This window comes from Homalodisca vitripennis, chromosome 3 (assembly GCF_021130785.1).
Source record: "Homalodisca vitripennis isolate AUS2020 chromosome 3, UT_GWSS_2.1, whole genome shotgun sequence".
Taxonomy (NCBI): domain Eukaryota; kingdom Metazoa; phylum Arthropoda; class Insecta; order Hemiptera; family Cicadellidae; genus Homalodisca; species Homalodisca vitripennis.
Window position 1 is genome coordinate 30,353,261 of NC_060209.1, and position 20,783 is coordinate 30,374,043.

General features: G+C 34.3%; 1 protein-coding gene across 1 annotated transcript; it reads left to right on the forward strand.

Moving 5' to 3' along the window:
- Positions 1 to 2,048: 2,048 nt before the first annotated feature.
- Positions 2,049 to 20,127, forward strand: LOC124356745 (mitochondrial ribonuclease P catalytic subunit). The gene is made up of 5 exons (XM_046807930.1): positions 2,049 to 3,688; positions 9,541 to 9,796; positions 14,634 to 14,770; positions 15,862 to 16,057; positions 19,427 to 20,127. Exons 1-5 carry the CDS (start codon positions 2,652 to 2,654, stop codon positions 19,667 to 19,669), a joined length of 1,869 nt encoding a protein of 622 aa, XP_046663886.1. The 5' UTR covers positions 2,049 to 2,651; the 3' UTR covers positions 19,670 to 20,127.
- Positions 20,128 to 20,783: the final 656 nt, after the last annotated feature.

The following is a 20,783-nucleotide window of genomic DNA, read 5'->3' on the forward strand; positions in this document are numbered from 1 at the left end:
GCTTTTACCGATAATGTCTGTTGAGTTAAAGTCAAAAGTCAAAAGCCTATTCATAGTCAGGCTTGCGAAATTGTGAGTAATGTTTATACATTTATGAAGGAAGAGGCAGACCATCAAACTGTTAAAATTCCGTTGTCAAAGGCTCGCCAAAGAACTGCTGCAGCAACTGGAGTGTCAGAGCGAGTTGTGACTAAAATAAACAGTTAACTTAACAAGTTGAAGGTTAGTAACATGTGTGAGGCAAGTTTTACTACATCAAACAAAAACCGTCAACGACGTAGAATAGTTGACAATGTCCATGTTGAAGAACATTGAATAGGTACCGACTGCAAAACTTTTGAGGGAGGCGCTAAGGGACAAAATATATTTCCAGGGTTGTGAGAAACGTTTTAGGTGGGTATTAAAGGACCTGGAATTTACTTGGAGAAGGACGGCAAACAATAGGAAAATATTAATTGAAAAGCCAGAAATCCGAGAGAAGAGGATAACATACTTGAGAGCGTTGAAAAATTACAGGGAGCAAGGACGCCCCATAATTTATTTAGACGAATCTTATATACTATCGTCTCACGTATCTAACCAAACTTGGTCAAATGGCTCAAATGAAGGGTTACACGTGCCGATTTCCAAGGGCGAGAGACTAATAATTATCCATGCGGATGGAGAGAAAGGGTTCTTGCCCAATGCTTTTACATTTTGGAAAGCAAGCAACCATAGTGGAGACTACCACGACAATGTGAATGGGGACATTTTTATGAAGTGGATAAAGGAAAAAGTGTTACCGAATTTAGAACTAAATTCAGTACTAGTATTCGATAACGCGCCCTACCATAACATACAAATTGATAAAGCTCCTACTTCAAAAAGTAGGAAGCAAGATATGAAGTTGTGGCTTTCAAAAAACGGAATACCATTCTGCGACGATATCCTTTTATCCTGAACTCTACAACTTGTACGTCAGGATATGGCTACTACAACACCGCTCAGTCGATGACACGAACTCGACGAGCTCAACCTGACGAAAAAGAAGTGGGAGAGGACGTATTTCCTGACTATTTATAAACAGTGAATTATATTTCTGCTTTATTTCTCTGCTTATAATTTGTTTAATATATGTTTAATTTAAAGAAAGTAGTTATGACAGTAAAGTTAGCTGAATTTTCATAACATTCTTAAGAACGTTTAGTAATGTATTGCAAAATAAACAATATAAAAATAAGATTCCTATTTTTTTTATTTTATGTTTCCTATACTTTTTAATATAAGTTAACGTTAACTTCCTGAAGGCTCACTGTTATTTCGTGAGCTTAGATACATTCAATTCTATGCTCGAAGTAATTGTAGGCATTCTAGGAAATCATATAAATTCTAACTACCAGAGGCAAATTTATTACTATCATTAAAATAATTGTCAAAAATATTTAATTGTACTCAACCAAACAAAAGGCTTAACATTTATAACGTACGAGTAGAACAAAGAATGAGGAAGTAAGCCCTCCTATTTATTTACTTCAATAATTGAAGTAAATAAATAATTATTATGTTGTTTTGTCTATACTCTTTTTTCTTCATTTTTTAAGCCTCAGCTTAGCTATGTCGGCTTCGATGTTCACTGGTTTATTTTCAAAGTGCATACTCACTGTTACATGTCTATACATGATTGTCCCTCCCCGGGATTTGAACCCGTGATCTCTGCAGCTAGAATTTTAGCATGTGTTTTCAGTAATGCACTTGAATTCGTACACAACATATTATCTATTTTACTAAACATATATTATAAATCAGTAAGAATGAGCAGAAAAACTTCAAGATAAGCCATAAGTGTGAGCAGCGAGAATACTGCTGAAGGCAACAGCATAACGTAAAGTAATTATTCCTTACACATTTGGATAGATTACAGTCAATAAATACATGATACGTTATGGTATATCAACATAGAGAGGCAATATTCACAGTAAATCTCAATAAAAAGGCTGTATGGGTTGTAGAATTGTGCCTAACCCAACCTGGTAAAACGAACATGTGTCGTCTGCTGTGTTATTAGTGAAATGAAATTTATATTGAGGTTAGGTTTGTTTACCGTTTGTTATGAACGGTTTGTGTTTTGAATGTTTTCACAACTTATTTTTTTGTTATATTTATAAATATTGCTTTTTGGTTTTATTTTGATTACTAAAAAAGGAAGTTTATTTATAGTGTGGACACTATAATCAAATGAGTACATCTCTATTGTCATACTAAGCTTATGTGCAAATAAAATAAAGAATTAATTGGTGAAAAAAGATTTTGCATCCTAGGCTCTTTTGTATTTGTAACTTATTTAAGGAAATACGATTTTATTTATTTATGACTTAAGTATGTGCAGTTCACCTGGTGAGAATGGTGATATAGGCTTGCTTGTGTAGCTGAAACCATTTTGTATTAAAATAGGTGTCAATAGGCCTACAAATTTTATTTATTATTATAATTAGCCTATTGAAGTATCTCATTAATCTGAGGTCTAGTACACATTTTCAGAAGATATTGTTGTGCTGTGCTTTTATGGTTTGTTGCTTTTTATCACAGGCTAGACACATCCAATATAAGCCTAGGCTGATATGACTTACATATTTAATGCCTTAGTCGTATTCTAGAAACTCTATAACGTTAATATGGTGGTGTACGTAAACGTTATAAATGTTTTAGCAAGGAACAGTACTCGGCACTGTTTACACAAGAAATGTGTCTTTAATGTGCCTTCAACATTTTATTTAGTGAACAGAAATCCGTGTTTATTTCTCTCATCTTATACATGGAAAGACAAACATAAATGTGATGACAATAGACAATATTTAAAATATATCAGTTCAACCTGGATAAGAAAATTATCATATGAACGAAAAGAAGAAGTACAAAATGAAACAACTGTACTTGAAATACCTGAGTCGTTTAAGACATTGAATAGCAAACAAGAGCAATTTCTTCAAAGTAAACTGGAAGACGAGGCAAGAACAACTAGGCCACTAACAACTGAAGATTGGAATTCCACAATATACTCGGTATTAGAAATGCCAGGAACTATTAACAAAGAAAACATATACGCAGTTACTCTAAATTTATGCTGTGAATTGAAATCTCTGACTCTAGGCAAATCATTTTTCAACTATTTAAGATCAAATAAAATCAAAATCAATCGTGCTACGTACGGTAATTATTTGCGGTTGTTTTATGTGTGCTCTGATGACTGTACAGATGAAGACTTGGAGGAAATTGAAACTACATACAGAGAACTTTTACATTTATACCCGTTACTTGATAGTTACACAGCGGAAAAAGCTGTTTGTGCTTTGTCAATTACAAAAAATTGGCGTGAGTACGAGAAACTGTTCAAAAATATTAAATTATTTTATAGCCCTACCCCATTTGTATATTCTGTTGTGATTAAAACAGCGTTTAAACATGGAGACTTGGACTTAGGATGGTCAATATTAGAAGAAATATATTTAAATGGACAGTATGTACCTGATGAAGTGTTTATTTTTTGGCTAGAACAAGGAGGAAAAAATAAAAATGAACTACTGATAAAATTGTTAGACTTCTTTGAGAAATTCAATATCATGCCATCTTTAAGAATGAGTAAAGTATTGAAAGAGAATTTTGAAAATTTAGGTGGACTTAGGAAGGGAACATTTGTAAAAATTTCAAAATGGTAAGTGACACACTAATAATACTTATTTAGCCTGTGTTGTTCTTAAGTCTTTGCTATATTTACAATCAGTAAAAAAACTTGAATAATTGTGATCAATGTAATAATTAAGTCAAGCAAGATATTTGGTAGAAGTAAGATGTCTATAATTATAATTATAAGTAGACAACTGCTAGGTACTGACTTATATTTTTTTTTAATTGTAATTCTGGCCTACTTTGACACCGAAGAACTTTATGAAATTTGGTGAGTTAGTTCAAACCACATACCAAAGAAACTACACCAATTTTTTCCAATATCTTGATTAATGTCTGAGTCAAAGTTATACCCTTTTATTCAGGATGAAATTCTGAAGTAATATGTGTAATTAGTATAAATCTAAATACATATTAAGCTCCTTAACTGGGCCTTGAAGTAAAAATGTAGACCCGTCTCTAAAATTTGACATGTGTTCAAAACCTGGTCAAAAACTAGAGTCTGACTCCTGAACCCAAATTTGGAGTTATATAACCAAAAACTAGATTAGATTTGTTATTAATGGTGAAATAAAATTTACGGACTTTTGTGTTAAACAAATCTTAAATCTAATATACAGTCAGAACCTTTTTCAATGTCTAGAACATATATTATAGCCATAATTAATGCATGGAAAATGTTAAATGCTTTAAATTTTTAAAAAATCCACTGAATAAATTAACTGATTTCCTTAAAAACAAATAAAAAAATATTTACCTTTTGTTCTTAACCAAATTGTAAGTCAATTTACCAATAGTATAACCATAACTACGAAAAATACAGTTACTTGTTAAGTTATAATGGAAGTATAAGCCTAGCTACCTGCAGTATTTAGTTAGTATTAGAGCCTATCAAAAAGAGTTTTTCAATATAATTTATCATAAATATATCACCAAAAACTAGATTAAATTTGCTATACAGTATAATGGTGAAGTGAAAGTCAGAACTTTTTTCAATCAATAATCGCCATTTAATATACTTTATTAAGAAAATCATTTCCGTTAAAGGAAATTTGTATAGAAAGGCATCCTGAGACTCATCACAATATGTATTCAGATTATAGCATTGGGAGAATGTAGCAGTGAGCAAAGGAGGAAACATCTCCAACAAAAACTATTAAAAACTTTCTTGTATATATGTTTCTTGTATTATTTTCTGAGGAGCGTGGCTCTTGATGGACAATATAGAATCTCCCTCCCCTAGCCAAATCGGTCTCACGTGCACACTCACAGCCCTAATGAACAGACTGATCTCTCTATCATTGACCGTGTTCCAACATTCATTGATCACTTTCATTACTTCTTATTTACATTACTAAAATTTATATCTGTGCTGCCTTGCTCGAGTTAACCTCTGCAATACACATCCTTTTTTTACAGCACTGTCATCAACAGTACTCTGCCGATCAGGTTCGGCAATAATTTTGTTTGCTAATATTTCTATTTTAACACCACTCCATAACATCATCTGCATTTAGTGGCTCATTTACAGGCAATTTTTTTGTTAACGTAACATTAACATTGCTTTCGAATCATTTGTCGGTGGCTTTCTAACTTCCGAATGTAACATCCTCCAAGGATAGGAAAGACTCAGGAGGGTTCACTTCTGGCTGGTTTATACCTTCCAGTTGAATTTACAATGGACACAACAAAAATCGATGTGTCACTTAAAGTTGGGCAACCTTATGGATGTCCAAGAGTGGCACACCACTAACCGCAAATGTCGAGATTCTGGGATACAAGAGTAGTTTGATAGGTCTAGTCTACTGCGGGAGATGATTGTTGGAGTTGGTGGGGTTCGTTACATAGGGGAAAAAGGGGGGTACCTTTGAACACTTTTTGAAAAAATATTTGTGTATTTTTTTAAATTAATTATTTTGATAAACAAGCATGGGGACATTGATCTTTAGACTATTATGCAACAAAATTACTTAAATTAATGTTTAATAATCTTCAAAATTATCTAGGCTAAAAAAAAAAATTAAAGTTCACTGCATGTTGTTCAAATGTACCCCTTAGTGGGGTACATTTGAAACAAGCCTGGGGTAGGTTTGAACAAGGACGGGGTGGATTTGAACATTGGATAATTAGTAAAAGAAAAAAACTAAGGAAATACACAAAAACATTTTATTCATAGTGTGCACTAATCAAAGGTACATTACAGATTGTGTAAACAAAATTTAGGTTCAACTTCTACTTTTTTAACATTGAGTATTTTGATCGAATTCTCCTTTTACACTTGTCGTCGATGAGAAAGGGTCCATTTCCAATCAAAGGTACTGGCCCGTAAAAAAGATATTTTATTTTCTATCACTTGAACATCATCATGTTTTGGCCACTCATATGAATCTCCAAGTCCTTCTTTCAAAAAACTTAATTTTAGAAAATCCTTCATCCGGGAAATCAACCACCCTTCCTAAATACCAACTTATATCATAAAATACAGCATAGTATTTTTCAAGCATCGGACATATTTTTACTTGTTTAGACAGGTTAGGCCTATCGAAGTTGTCATCTTCTTCAGAGCTCTCCACCCAGTCTGATTCTCCACTTTCCATATAAATTGGGTCAGGATCGTCACAGTCAGACTCGTATGAAATAGATTTATGCTTATTTGTTTTTCTTCTTTTGTTATGTCCTGATTTTTTGTTTTTTTCTGGTAAATCTAATTTTCTTTTTGCCTTTATGTCACGCTGCTTCCTTAGTTCTTTCTTTTTTCTGTTTTTCTAAAAGCTTTCTTTTGATTTCTTCTTCCAACCGAATTTTTTCTGGAGTGGCCGTAATTATTTTCGATTTTCCTGGTTTCTCTTCCTTTTTTAACATTCTACTGAAGATTTTGCCTGCAGCTGGGGATAAGGCCTAACAACCTCTGGACTAGGAGACACTGCTACGGTTTTTGTTTTAAAATCCCATCATTTAGGCTTTCATTTTCAATTGATGTTGAACCTGTAGGTCTAGCATTAGATGTACCTTGGCTGTAATTTTCATTTTCGCGTCCTAGATTAGAAGATTTCGTAGTGTCAGGTGTAGGCGTACTAGAGGTTATCATCGCTTCAGAAAATGGGAAATCTTCATCAGTAAACACAGTTGTAGAATATGGCCATATTCCACACTCCTCAAATCCTTTTAAGATATTCTTCCTTGTAAATGCTAAATTAAAAGCTTTTGATGCCAAACCCAGCTAAATCATGAATTGAGAGTTTAGTCCGGGGTTGTTTGTTTAGCCAGTTATTTTGAACTGTGGCTAAGTTTTGTTTAAATGGTCCTAAAATTGAAAACATCTAGAGGTTGGACACGATGGCTACAATGAGGAGGTATTGTCACAATACAAATACCATTATCTCTTGCGTATAATATTGCATCCAGAGTGCAATGGGATTCGTGGTTGTCGAGAATCAACAAAACTGGTGATTCTTTTGAGCAGTGGCTGTACTTCACAAAGTGCTCCAGCACTTTGAGGAACAAAGCATTAGTGATCCACCCACTAGTAGGGGAGTTAACAAGTCCTAAGCTTCCACTGATAGCACCTACCATTAAAACTGTCATGTAGTCTAGCTCGGGGGGAAATATGAAAACTGGAGGAATGGTATTGCCTGCCGCATTAACAGTAGCAACCATTGTAATAAGGCTTGCCTCTTTCTCCAGACACAACTTGGCCTACTTGTTTAGTGCCTTTTTTAGCTACAACATTTGGGGCTTGCACGACAGTTTTAATCCCAGTTTCATCAAGATTGTAAATGTCACTCGGAGAAAATTTGTGTTTTTTGTAAACATCATCTAAGTTTTTTTGAAATTCTTCAATGTTTTTCCGATTGAAACCTAATGTTCTAGCTAAGCTTGTGTTTTCAGGTTTTCTCAGTGATAAATCTTTATGTCTTTTCATAAAACCTTTCAACCAATCTAAACCAGCTGTTTTATTATCTTCCCATTTTTTTGGACATCGGCCAATTTTTCTGCATACTGAAATGCAAGAGCTCTAATGATTTTGTACGTGAGACCATAGTTCATCGCAGAACATGTAATAATATATTCTTCTAGCATTTTTTCTTCTTGAGCTGAAAATACTTGGTTAGAAGAGTGTACTTGCTATTAAATGTTAAAAGGGGTGCGGGTGCTGAAGGGACTCGGATATCAGTGTGCTCAGATGGTAAATTTGTCTTTAGAAGAGCCTTTGCTTTTTTTATTCGATAGAATAAACATGGTATGAACCAAGCCAAACGATTCTGCTGCTTGACGTATTGGGACGTTTTTTTCCAAAACAAGCTTAACAGCTTCCTCCACATCTCGCTCATTTATCTCTGGGCCCACTTTTTTCTTGATGTAGTTTCTAACCATTGTAACCTGAAACAATACAAAGTGAGTTATTACCTAAACATAATGTAAGTTAGTAATTATTGTTTTAGTAGGCCAAGGCCTACAATGTAAGATCAAATTAGGTTTGTTTCAATATTAGGCTGCTGATATCAAATTTTTTTTAATGAAGAGATTTAAGACGTAAGACAACTTGTGTGTTTTAATGTAAGAAAAGTACTAGATTTAAAAAATATAAACATGGAATTAATACAAAAAATAGGCCTCATGCTTATTCTATCTTGATGATAGCCTACCATTATATGTTCTAGGTTTAAAACAATTCTCTTAATATTTATAATTTCCAGTAAAAAAATAAAATAAATAAATTGTTTAACTTGTACAAATTGCTAATAAATAACCTAAAAAATTCGGCTTTCTTATATTTTACCTTTTTTTACAAAACCAGTAACTTTTATGAATAATTTTAGAATGTTCAAATGTACCCCCAATGTTTGTTCAAATGTACCCCACATGTCACAGTAGAAGAAACTGATTTTTTTCTTAGTTAGTTGAACAGATTATCTTATGTTATTATATTCAAAAAATTGCTCAATAAATGTACTTACCTTAGAATATAAGGTTGGTCAATTCTTCAATTCTTTCTTCCGCTGACAGTCTTACAACTCAAAACTCAAAAGTTTACAAAATGTGGCTAAAACCTAACCCTATCTGGCACTGAATACAAAGGTTTAAAAGAAATGGAGGGAAACAGGTGTACTAGGTCATACAGATGAGAAGAAGAAGTAGAAAAAAAATCAGGCAGTTAGCTCATCAAATGGCGGGAAATTTAAAACTTGTTCAAATGTGCCCCCAGTTCAAAGGTACCCCCCTCTCCCCTAAGTGTCAGAGGTTTGTGTACCAACCCCTGCCTGCTTTGACTGGAGAGGCTGGTTCAGAGCTGGCTTCCTCTTCTTCCAAGGGGACATGACTGAGATTAATGCCCTAAATTCTTCCTCATGGATCTCAACAGGAGGCGGCCCCTACCCCCTATACCCATCCAGAATATCCTGTCACTCTGGAAGCACTGCAAAGGTTCTTGTTGGACTAAGTGCAATTTCTAAGCTTATTTTCCTAAGAGAACAAAAAAAAGAGGTAGGAAACCATATTTCGTTGAAATTCATTTTTCGAGTTTTAGGAGTTTTTTAATTATTCGTCAACTGATTCCTTGATTAGAAATGATAACTATATTTTTTGTCAGTAGTTCCTTTAAAATTTTTAAAGCATTTTACTAAAAAATCTGAATGTGGGCTTGCGGCGTAAGGTATAAAAATATTGCCCTAGTACAACTATTTGTGTGTTTTATAGCATCAGAACATCTTTGTAGAGACATTTTTTGGGCAAACATTTTTCAACAATAGGTATGCCTAAAAATTAGTTAAGAAAACTTCTAAATCACTGATAAATCTCCAATAATCATTCATGCATTCGTGTCTACTACACATTAAACTGCTGTAAATAAAAAATATTCACTTTTTGTATTTTTTACAGGGGAGAATGCAAGAGTTGTCATGCAAAATTAGATCAAGCTTCAGTTAGTCCAGAAGATTATAACCAATTGAAAGAAGCATTTCTTAATCCAGTTCTTATTGGAAAAGATATTTTTCAGAAGACCAAACCTGAAGAGTTTAATGAATTCCTAACATTTTTAGAAAAAACTGCTCCATACGATATTGTTCTAGATGGCTTGAACATTGCACTGAAAGTTCCTAAAAGCAGAAGATCTCCTAGTACGTTTGCATTCCAGGTAACATTTCAGACTGAAAATGAATATACAATTGTTAACAAAACAACAAAGTAGATAATTTGGTATCAATTTACAATAACGTGACCATGGAAAGGTATGTTCATTTTTTTCCCCTGAAAACTACAATTTTTCCTGAAAACAATCAAAGGAGTTACGATTTTTTGAAAACTCTGTTTTTGACAGTATCTCTGGCAATTTTACTGAAATGATGCTGACAAGTACGTTAATTCTGTCAATGATGCCTGCCCGCTGCGCAGTGCTGCGCACTGCTTGCTCTTTTAGAAAAAAAAATTAACTCGAGCTTGCAAAAGTCGAATCCCAGATCACGTGATGCCCCTGATCCTTAACCCTCCAAGTGTTGTTCGACAAAATTTTGTCGGTTATTTTCCATTTTTAACGCAATAATGCCCGAATATCAATTAAATATAATATCAGGCATCAATATAATACAATAATATACTTTCCCCCCAGTTTATATGCACCTGTGATAATAATACTTGGCTATAAATGCCCAACCCATGAAAAAAAGTCCATTTTTCATGGTCACGGTATTGTAAATAAATACCGATAATTTAATACACTTACCAACACTAAAACCTTAGCCGTTTTAAAAGATCTCAATAGTCCAATTTGGATGAAATCTCAACAATTTCAGTACGTTTCTAAATAGATTCTAAATAAAGTGGTACATGTTTAATGTCTAATAACATCTTGTTCAACAGTTATTGAATATTGAATTTTAATTTGGGTAAATTACAGCTGAAACTATATTATACACCAAAAAGATTATTCGATTTTTATCAAATTCGGTAGACACTCATACTGGTTACGTGCCGAGCAGTCCAGGACTGAATATCAAGCCACGTGCTGGTTACTTGGTCTAAGTGATACCACACTTTACTGATAAGGGCAGTTCTTTTTCTGGAAATATCGGACAGATAACTTGGAATGGTCTTTACTGGTTGGTTACCTTTACTAATAAGATTGTATTTCATTTCATGTTGTTACTGGCAGCACTGAATTGACCTCCTGTTTGTTGGAACGTTCGTCATTGATTTCGTTTGTCGTCAGCGCTCTGGCAAAGTCACGTCGGCTACTTAGCCACAATATTCAGTTGTCTGACGTTTGTTGTAGTTGACCAAGAGATCGGGTGATGTAAGCTTACAATGCGAAAAATGGATTGTGAATCTCATGCAAGAGGTGCGACGTTACTTTATGTATATTGTCATGTTTTTGCAGATTATCATGAACTAAACAATTTCTCGTTTTTTTTCTAAAAAGTATACTGTACAAAACTTTGTTTTATAATTACTTTATGCACGATTAAAGCGTCTTTGTTGTTTTTGTAAAATAATGTAGGTCTTAAACTATTGTAAATTTACTGTATACTATATGAGGGTGAGTGGTAGAGAGGGCTTGATAGTCCTAACTCCGCCTCTTTAATAAAGGCATTTTTCAATATTTAATAACATCAAGATTTATCAATAGATTACTTGAACATAATAATTATTTTCATTTCATGTGTCTACATTAAAACAACTGTAGAATAAACTGTCTTATTTATATACTAATCAAAATACACAAGAAAATAATGTACAAATACAACAAATATCTAGAAAATGTATGGCTTCTTGTCATTGCCAAAGATGAATAAAACGATTGTGGTATTGTACCATGCCGTCTGAGTGAGTTTGCCTGAAAAAACTCAGCGCAACTGGCTCACCTGGCCGCTCAATACCCTGCGGTCATAGGATTAACCCTGGACCTGGCAATGAACATCATAATGTTGATCTGGATCGATTCCCAAGTAACAATCTGCATTATAATTTGTAAATCTGACACGCACCTGTTTTGGCAGTTTAAACAGTACATAAGCCAACACTACCACTACTATTTATATACCGTTTCGAACAAAAAGAATTGCTAATTTCATTAGTGAAATTTGTTTTGCCGTTTTAGCAACAGCGATGTGTGGGGTTGGAACATTGGGAAAGAATCAAAAGTATTGATGTATAAATCTTATTTCCAACCAATTTTATTATATGGAGCAGAGACGTGGACGTGGACTAAAAATGATTTAAGCAGATTGCAAGCTGCAGAGATGAGATTTTTAAGAGGGATAGAGAAGACTACAAGAAGAGATAGAATAAGGAACGAAATAACCAGAGAAAGATTGAAGGTAGTTTCACTGCAAGAGACAATGGAAAGAAGAAGAATACAGTGGATGGGGCATGTGAAGAGGATGGGAGATAATAGAATGCCTAGAATAGCACTGGAGAAGGAGGAAAGAGGAAGAAGACCAAAAGGAAGACCGAGAGGAAGATGGGAGGATCAAGTGTGGAAAGACATAGAGAGAAGGGGACTACAGAAAATGCAGGTGGAGGAAGAGAAGACCTGGAATGACAGACAAAAGTGGAGGAGGCTGTGTACGACGACCCGTGATAACGGAAACGTCAGATGATGATGATGATGATGATGAGGAGCAACAGTGATGTCATAGTGATGTCACAGAACAATCGTCATCATCTACCCATTTTGAAGCCAATGGCTGTCTGTTTTAGTCTTTAGATTTAGTCACAAAAGATATCCGTTTCACGAGATATTGTTAGTTAGTTTTAAATGAGTTTATGATGAATCTTTTTAAATCAATCTGTAGTTTTTTTTTAAATGTGATATGTTATAATTAATAAGCCTAGTTCAATCTAGCGTATTTTGTGCAGTTCAGTGAAAGTGTTTGAGAGTTACAATATTATTGATATATCAGGGGTATGGTTTTTTTATATTGGGTTATAACTGTTTTAGGCTCTCATTTCAATAATGACCCAAAATTGTAGCAGATTTTTCACATTAAGGAACTTGTTGACCTGTCAAACTCAAACAACCTAGGCCTTGACAGTGATATATAGGTTTTCATTTTATTGCTTTCTAAAACCTCAACTAAGCCAATATTTCAGCAAAAGTTCAAAATTATTATTTATTTATTGTAAAATTAATATAATCAGAGAAATATTTCCATATCAAAATTTCGTTTTTTTTTTTTTATTTTAAGTTTTTAATATAATCATACCTATAGTAACAAATTTAGGTACATCCGACCACTTTTCAAATATATAAAAAATTAATAAATTTTTATTACTTAATTAATTGTTTTGTAATGAATATAAATCTATAAATGTTGGTATATTTTAAAAACATTTAGTGTAAGAATTATATTTTTTGTACGTTTTTAAAAAAAATTGTACCAATAGTAACTAATTTAGCCTTTCGTTTACTGTTTGTTATTGATAATTTGCTTGAGATGTTTTGTGCTGAATAAACTATTCTACTCAACAACCTAGGTCAAAATAAACAAATCATTCCAGGGTGTTGTGATATGAATAAGTCAGGAACAAAAATAAAGAATTTGTGTGTCAACTCCATTAAAATTCTCTATAAAACATGCACTTAATAAAATAAAAACACGAATTATTGAAACCGAACCAAACAATGCAGGTCACAATAGGTCTGCACTGACTGGCCAACCACTGAACACTGGCCAGAGGCTAATAGTATAATAGTGCATACTGTACTGCTCTGTTTATACAAGCCTTGGAATTTTTTACTATAGGTGTATTGGTTTAAAAAAATGTATTTTGTGAAAAAAAACAAAGCAGTAAAATTATTGTTAAAAAAATAAATAATACAATCATATCTAAATCTATATCTTGCTAGACAGCACTGAAGGCGTTGGACTCTAGTGTGTTCAACTCCAAACTTGTCTGGGATTACTATCAAGTCGTTTCTTCCCCTGGGAACGAAAGAGCTCATGCCCTGGCCAACTTGGGCACAGCGTCCAGTGTGATGGGACCTCAACCGTTGTGTGGCATTTCTAGGTGTAAATCCTTTTGAGCTGTCTCGAAATGGGTTCACGCTGAACATGAAAGAAGGCGGAGGCTGCATCCAGGTCTAAGAATGAGCAGAAAGGTTCTACAATTGCCTTCCCCTAGGGTGGTGTCTGACCTTCTTTCACTAAGTATATTGGTGTCTTCTCGGGTTGTGGATCTGATTATTGGACAAGGTTACCTGAGGAAGCATATTCACAGAGTCAGTATCTTTTTGGATAATGTGCTCTGTAGAATGTGTGACGAGTAAGAGAAAACTGCTGAAAACCTGCTCTTTGATTGTCCTACGATAACAAGTGAGCGGTTTGCCATCTTTGGTAGTTTGGACAAGGGTGGTAAATTTCCCCAGGTTCTGATAGGTTGTTTTTGGCGGTTTGTAGAACTGCTGAAACCGTAGACTGGTCGGCCTCAATGTGTGCTTCCAGGGTGCGCAAAAGGCACTTGAGGCATAAGTGCATAGGCCATCCCATAGAAGAAGAAGAAGAAATCTACATCTAACGACAAAAAATATATATATTAAGAGAAAAATAATTAGCCCAGAATGGATACATTGTATCAACTTTTAAAAAAGCTTACAACAGGGCTGTTGTTTAGGGAAATTTGAACAGCCAGTTGTAGTGTTAACCTATTTTAAATTTAATAGGTTATGTGAAATTGTTGGTTATTTATAAAGTCATGAATCAAATTGTTAATATAAACCGTGATATGTTAACTTAATGAACTTTTAATTATTTTGTTCTGTTAGGGGAGTGTATTTTTTTCTATATGGTTTATTAACTGAAACTTATTTGAATATATTAAAACTGTTGCCAAATAACTGTAGTCATATTAACTTAATATGAGTAAATCAATTATATAAGTAATTTTACTTAACAGAGTATGTTTTGTTTTGAAATATAATTGGAACATGCAGTATTACCATAAATAACAAAGTAATGCATTGTGAATTTTTTCAGTTAAAATCAGTGGTGCAACATTTTGCTTGTCAAAAAGCAAAAATTTTGATTCTTGGAAGAAAACACATGAAAAGGTGGCCATCAGGAGACATGAGCTATATATACAACAATGCACATGTATTTCTCACTGAGGATATGTAAGTAATTTTGTGATTTGTTACCTGCAGAAAATATCAAGGAACCAATATAATGCACTGTTTTTGCTTGTGACAACTTAAGGCCACCTTGTCCTTGATCAATGCCAAAGGATTCTACTTAATGTCTCAGCAATTGAGGATGTTTAGTTATGAACCATACATTTTATTGTAAGTCTGAATGTACAGTGTTATTAATAACATTGTTCTTCATATCCCTTGTTTTATAAGCAAAATGAGACATCCATGACGTAGATAAGGATATCCCATGTAGGTGAGCTACAGATATATAGGCTACCTAATTGTTTATTGCATAGACTCTATGTTGTTGAACCTATAATGAACATTATTTCAATACTTAAATGTGCTTTAAGCTTGTGTCCAGATAATGTCGCATCTGGACCTAATTGTTTATTGCATAGAGACTCAGAGGCTAGCAAGAACCTCTAAGGTTAGGGAACGAACCTGCCAACTCCAACAGTCATCTTCCGCAGTAGACTAGACCTATCGAATTGCTCCTGCACTTCAGCATCTCGACATTTCAAGTTAGTGTTGTGCCGCTCCTGGACATCCATAAGGTTGCCCAGATTTAAGTGACACATCGGTTTTTGCTGTGCCCAGTAGCAGGTTCAACTGGGAGGTATAAACCAGCCAGAAGTGATCCCTGCTGGGTATACTAAACAATTTTACAATCATATTATATAATAATTACATACATTAGAATCACTAACAAATGAAAATTGTCTAATAGAAAAATATTAAAACAAGGACAATGACCGAAACAATATTATTAATTATACCATGTAAACAAAATTTGTATAATTAAAGAAAAGATATAGTCAAATTATTCATTGCAATGACAAATTAAATCCATAATGTTATTTTATTTAAAAAATTAAGTAAATTATTCATGGTCTAGCATGTGCAATGTTTTTAGAAATGCATGAAAAGCATTGACAGGGAGCCCTGACATGTGGAGGGCACATTCTTCCTGCAACTCCACTTGTGAGCACCATACAGTAGTTAACTTACAAACTTATCAGATTTTAATATTGAGGGATTGGACCAATATTTGAAGTTTGTTTCTGCCTCAGCTCTCAGGATGACCCGTTCCTGCTGTACGCTACTCTGTACAGTGGTCTTGGCACGTGCTTCGTGTCCCAGGACCTGATGAGAGGACACAAGTTCCTGCTCGCTGACCCGAAGCTACAAGCCACATTTATCAAGTGGCAGGCAAAGCACCAGTTCTGCATCTCTTACATTGACATGTACGGCAATGTGGGTCTTCAAGTAAGTGGTACATTCTCAGTAAATACTTGGTTCTTTTCTCCGCTCTCTTTCTTATTGGCATTGAATATTTATGGTAGTTCCTTTAATATGATATTCAATTGCAAATTTGTGGAAAAATCTGTTCAATGTATTGTGTAGAGCAATACCAAAGGCTTTCTTGGTTCCATGTGTAATACACGGGCAGTTTACTCTTAGTTGTTATCAGAATATTCATTAGCGGTTTCTTTTTTTTTGTTCTCTTAGGAGAAGAAGCTTAGAAAATTGCACCTAGTCCTATAAGGATCTTTGTGCTGCTTCCATAGTGACAGGATTATTTGAATGAGAAAGGTTGAGAGTTGGGAACACCTCCTGTCGAGATTCATGAGGAAAAGTTTAGGGCATTAATCTCAAGTCATGTCTTCTCAAAAGAAGGAGAAGCCAGCTCTGAGTCCATCTCTCTTGTCTAGGCTGGCAAGAACCTTTGACTCTTATGGAACAAACCCTACCAACTCCAACAGTCATTTCCTACAGTAGACTAGATCTATTGAATTGCCCTTGCACCTCAGAATTTCAACATTTGTAGTTAGTGATGTGCCGCTCCTATAAATCCATAAGGTTGTCCAGATTTAAGTGACACATCGGTTTGCTGTACCCATTGTGGGTTCAACTGGAAGATATAAAACAGCCAGACGTGAACCCTCCTAGGGAGTAGCAGTTTCTTTATCAACCTGCAAAACAGTGGCCGCAATCTGATCCTTATTTAGTTCTTCATTGTTTCACAGCAATCATATTAGTCAGTTGCTTGGATATTTGTATAAGCTTTTGATAAATTCTGTAACAGCTATTTCACTCACAACCGTCACTTCTGTCACAGTTTGCACCATGCCCAGCCATTCAAATAGTTATTTTTACCCTAATGATTTACCCAGATGTTTACTGCTTACTTGACTCTTCTGTGTCATTACTTGGATATGGAAGCAATTAACTTTTGGGCTAAACAACATGGACTGAAACTGAATGAAAATAAGACGCAAGCAATGACTATAGATAACTAGAGACTGGTTAATCGGGATATCCCGCAGAAAATAAAACTTAACTGTCATGAACTAAACTACCAATAAAATATAAATTGAAGAATCTCGGACTGACTATGAATACAAGCCTAAAATGGACTAACTATGTTACAATAATTTGTAACAAAGTCTTTATTGGCATCCATTGTTTATAGAAGTTTGCTTTTTATTGCTTTGTCATTCAATATTAAGGTGATATTGGTTAAGACTCTTATATTTCCACAATTTAACTTATGTGACGTCGTGATCAGTGATTTGACTGTTTAGCAATTGGACAGACTGCAGCGTGCCAGAATTACCGTATTAGATTTATTTTTAATCCTAGACATCAATAAGCATGTTTCATAATTTTTTCACCAGTTATCATTCCTGAAACTTCAATTTTTAATAGGTTGTTTACTGTTCAGGCTCGCTGTCTTTGTAACGCTCTTGAGGGTTGTGTATGCTTCGGGGTGAGGGTCAGGGACTGAGGGACTGCGGGGGTCACAGTAGGTGGTGCTCGCAGCGTGTGACGTCAGACAATATGTTAGAGCTTGAATGTGTTTTTGTTCTATTATTTTATTTTTTACATTGTTAGCTTTTTTCTTTATCTTTCATTAAGAAATATATTATTAAGTTCATGAGTTACTTCATGTAACTTAAGCAATTTTGTTTACATGTTATAAAGAATAATTATGTTAAAATTTTACAGTATCTGTATTCAATTATTGTTAATTTTCTGTATGTATATGAGGTTGAGTGGTAGAGAGGGCTTGACAGCCCTAACTCCGCCTCTTTAATAATGGAATTTTTCATTTCATGTCAACCCCTTTACAGTGCGTTGTTTCATTTCATCTCATGAAGTAACCATTGTGTCAATTAATTTTTTTAGTCTATGGATTTCATAATGTCTTGTCTCAAAATTGAGCTGATATACAGAATGTATTAAAAAGAACTCCCTAGCTTTAATGGTTCCTTAAATCAAAGTGACATAAACTATTCTAGTTTGTGGTATGTGATTCATCAACTCTCCAAGTTTGGCTACCCTGCCGCTGGCATCCTCATGAAGTCATTAAGCATCTACGCGACACTCCCTAAGTTAATGTCTGGTGTGGTTTGATGAAAGATTGTGTAATTAGTCCCTTCATCTTTGTTGAAAAAACAATAAACGGAGACGTTCACTATGAAATGTTTCCAGAGAATATCTTTCCCCAAATGGACGATATTGAGGTGGAAAGGAGGGTTGTGTTTTTCCAACATGATGGCGCCCCACCTCATTACAGTAACCGTGTACACATGGTTCTTGACTTTCGCTTTCCAGGAAGGTGGATAGGTAGGGCTGGCCCAATACCTTGGCCACTATGAAGCCCAGACTTAACCCCACTGGACTTTTTCTTTAGGGGCCACATAAAAAATGTTCTGTAAAAAAAATCATAGACATCAATCATTTAGGCCAAAGAAACGTTGTGGCGGTTGGGACAGTTACATCTGAAATGTTGGTGAATACGTAGCAAAAAGCGGAATATTGTCTCTACGTGTGCAGGACAACAAATGGATCCCATGTTGAAGCCTACTAACATTAAACAAAATTTGAAGGACTTCTCTTTCATGACACGTACTCATTGATGTCGTTTTTAATTAGTTTGCTTATTAAATTTATACTTAAACTCGGGAGTTCTTTTTCAAGCAACCTCTATTTTCAGCTATGATCCATTTATTAGATTATATCTTGGTTCATTGGTTGGATTAGAGAAGTTACATTTTGTGGTAGAAATACTTTATCTACCTTAGTCAGTTTTTCACTACAATGTGTACACCACACGCACAATAGAACATGAAGTTTTTGGTCTTTAAACTTTCAATGGCAGGGACAAACATGAGAGTCCCAAAACTTTTAATAGCTGATCCAAACAGATTTTTTGGTTATGGGTAGATAAATTAATATTTTATCAACACTATAGGTAAAAATACAATTTTTATATTTGTCTTATGGGTAACCAAGATGGCAATGAGAAACGCGCAGGATAAAGAAATTTGTGAACAAATTGAGTGCAATCACATGACATTTTGTCATGTGACTTAGTAACACATGTGTTGAAGAATTTTGTTGGATTGATTATACAAAGACTTTTGTTACATTCTTGCATGCCCACAGATACTATGTGTATTAGTTTATGTTGTATGGCAATTTAACTTTTAATCATAAACGTCTATATAGACCATGGTGGTTCACTTCTAGCATAGAACAACCCAAAAAATGGTTTAATCTGTTACCATTTCATGTTATATTAATTAGTTAGATCAAATTGGCAGATGTTATTGTTTGATTTGTGTGCAGGAACCAGTGTCATTCATGCAGAGCATCCAGTGCAACGCGAGGGGTGACTGGCACATCCCGTACGTGGTGAAGGAGGATCTGCCCCACAATGTGAGAGTGGATAACTACCACAGACACTGGCTCTGCCTGTCGTCACAACCATCGCAACAGTCTTCCAGCTCTTCCGGCTCTTACAACAAGCGGAAACAGCCTGTCTCACATAACAGACCTAAGGTTGTCTTAAAGTCTCTGTTTGACTCTTAGATTCAGTGTGATCTTTCAATTGTAACTACAGTGTGATTGTTACCTGTATAGTGCCAAAGCATCACTGAGTTATTTACGATGTAGTTTAAAGGTACGGGGATCTCTGTGGGCGATACAACTTAGTTATAAAATGGTATTAAACACTATTATGTCCACGACCACTTAAAATTCAATCTGCTGTAACATTATTTTAATTTTTGTAAATCTTACATTTTTTTAATTTGTGCAAAATATTGTTTATATTTTGTGACTAATTCTTTCATTTAATGTATAAAACAAAATAAGAAAAAAATGTCTGTAAGCAACAGAGTTTATGAAACTTTCCTATGGACATTTTATGTCCTATGGACACTGTGGGATAAGACATTAGACCAGATTCTGTAGCACTAAAAGATAAAGAATAGAAACCAAATGTGTAGAATAGATTTTTACTATGATAATAAATTTGTTAATTTTGATCGTTTTCAATCATTATACCTACATTAATGTTTTTCTTGGTCTTTTTCAAAATCTGATCAGTTATCAGTAATTTAAATATTTCAAAATGTACAGTCCAGAGAAATTTCATAATTTATAAATGTTCTGAATGGCAATTTAGGATGTAAGACAATTAGGAAGATCAGGAATTATGCTTGAATAAAGCTACTGATCATATTAATAAGTTAAGTTATTCTAGATCTAGAATGTAGATTGACTTCTGGGGCCTAAATACAAACTCCATAAAATGCTTATAGACAAAAAAGCAATTTTTAAGAGTATTAAAAAAGAACTTTGATGACCGGTTTCTTTCTCTTAAGATTAACAAAATTAAACTTTGTGAAACATTTGTGTGCACGTTGCATTTTTATAACAGGCAATGGTTAGGTATTATTTCTTACTCTTAAAAGTGTGATTGTTTTGTTTTTGGGTTGGACTGAGAAACTTACTATAGTAAAAAAATGTCTCCCGCTTGTATTCCACATTAAGTATAAGGAAAGGGTAGAATAAAAAATCCTAAATTTTGACTGTGTCTTACTCTTCAGTAGACATGAGTAGAGTGCTTATCGTCAAATGATTTTGGATATAATGTGTGGACAAACATACGCAGGCGTACTCACAAACACAAAGACATGAA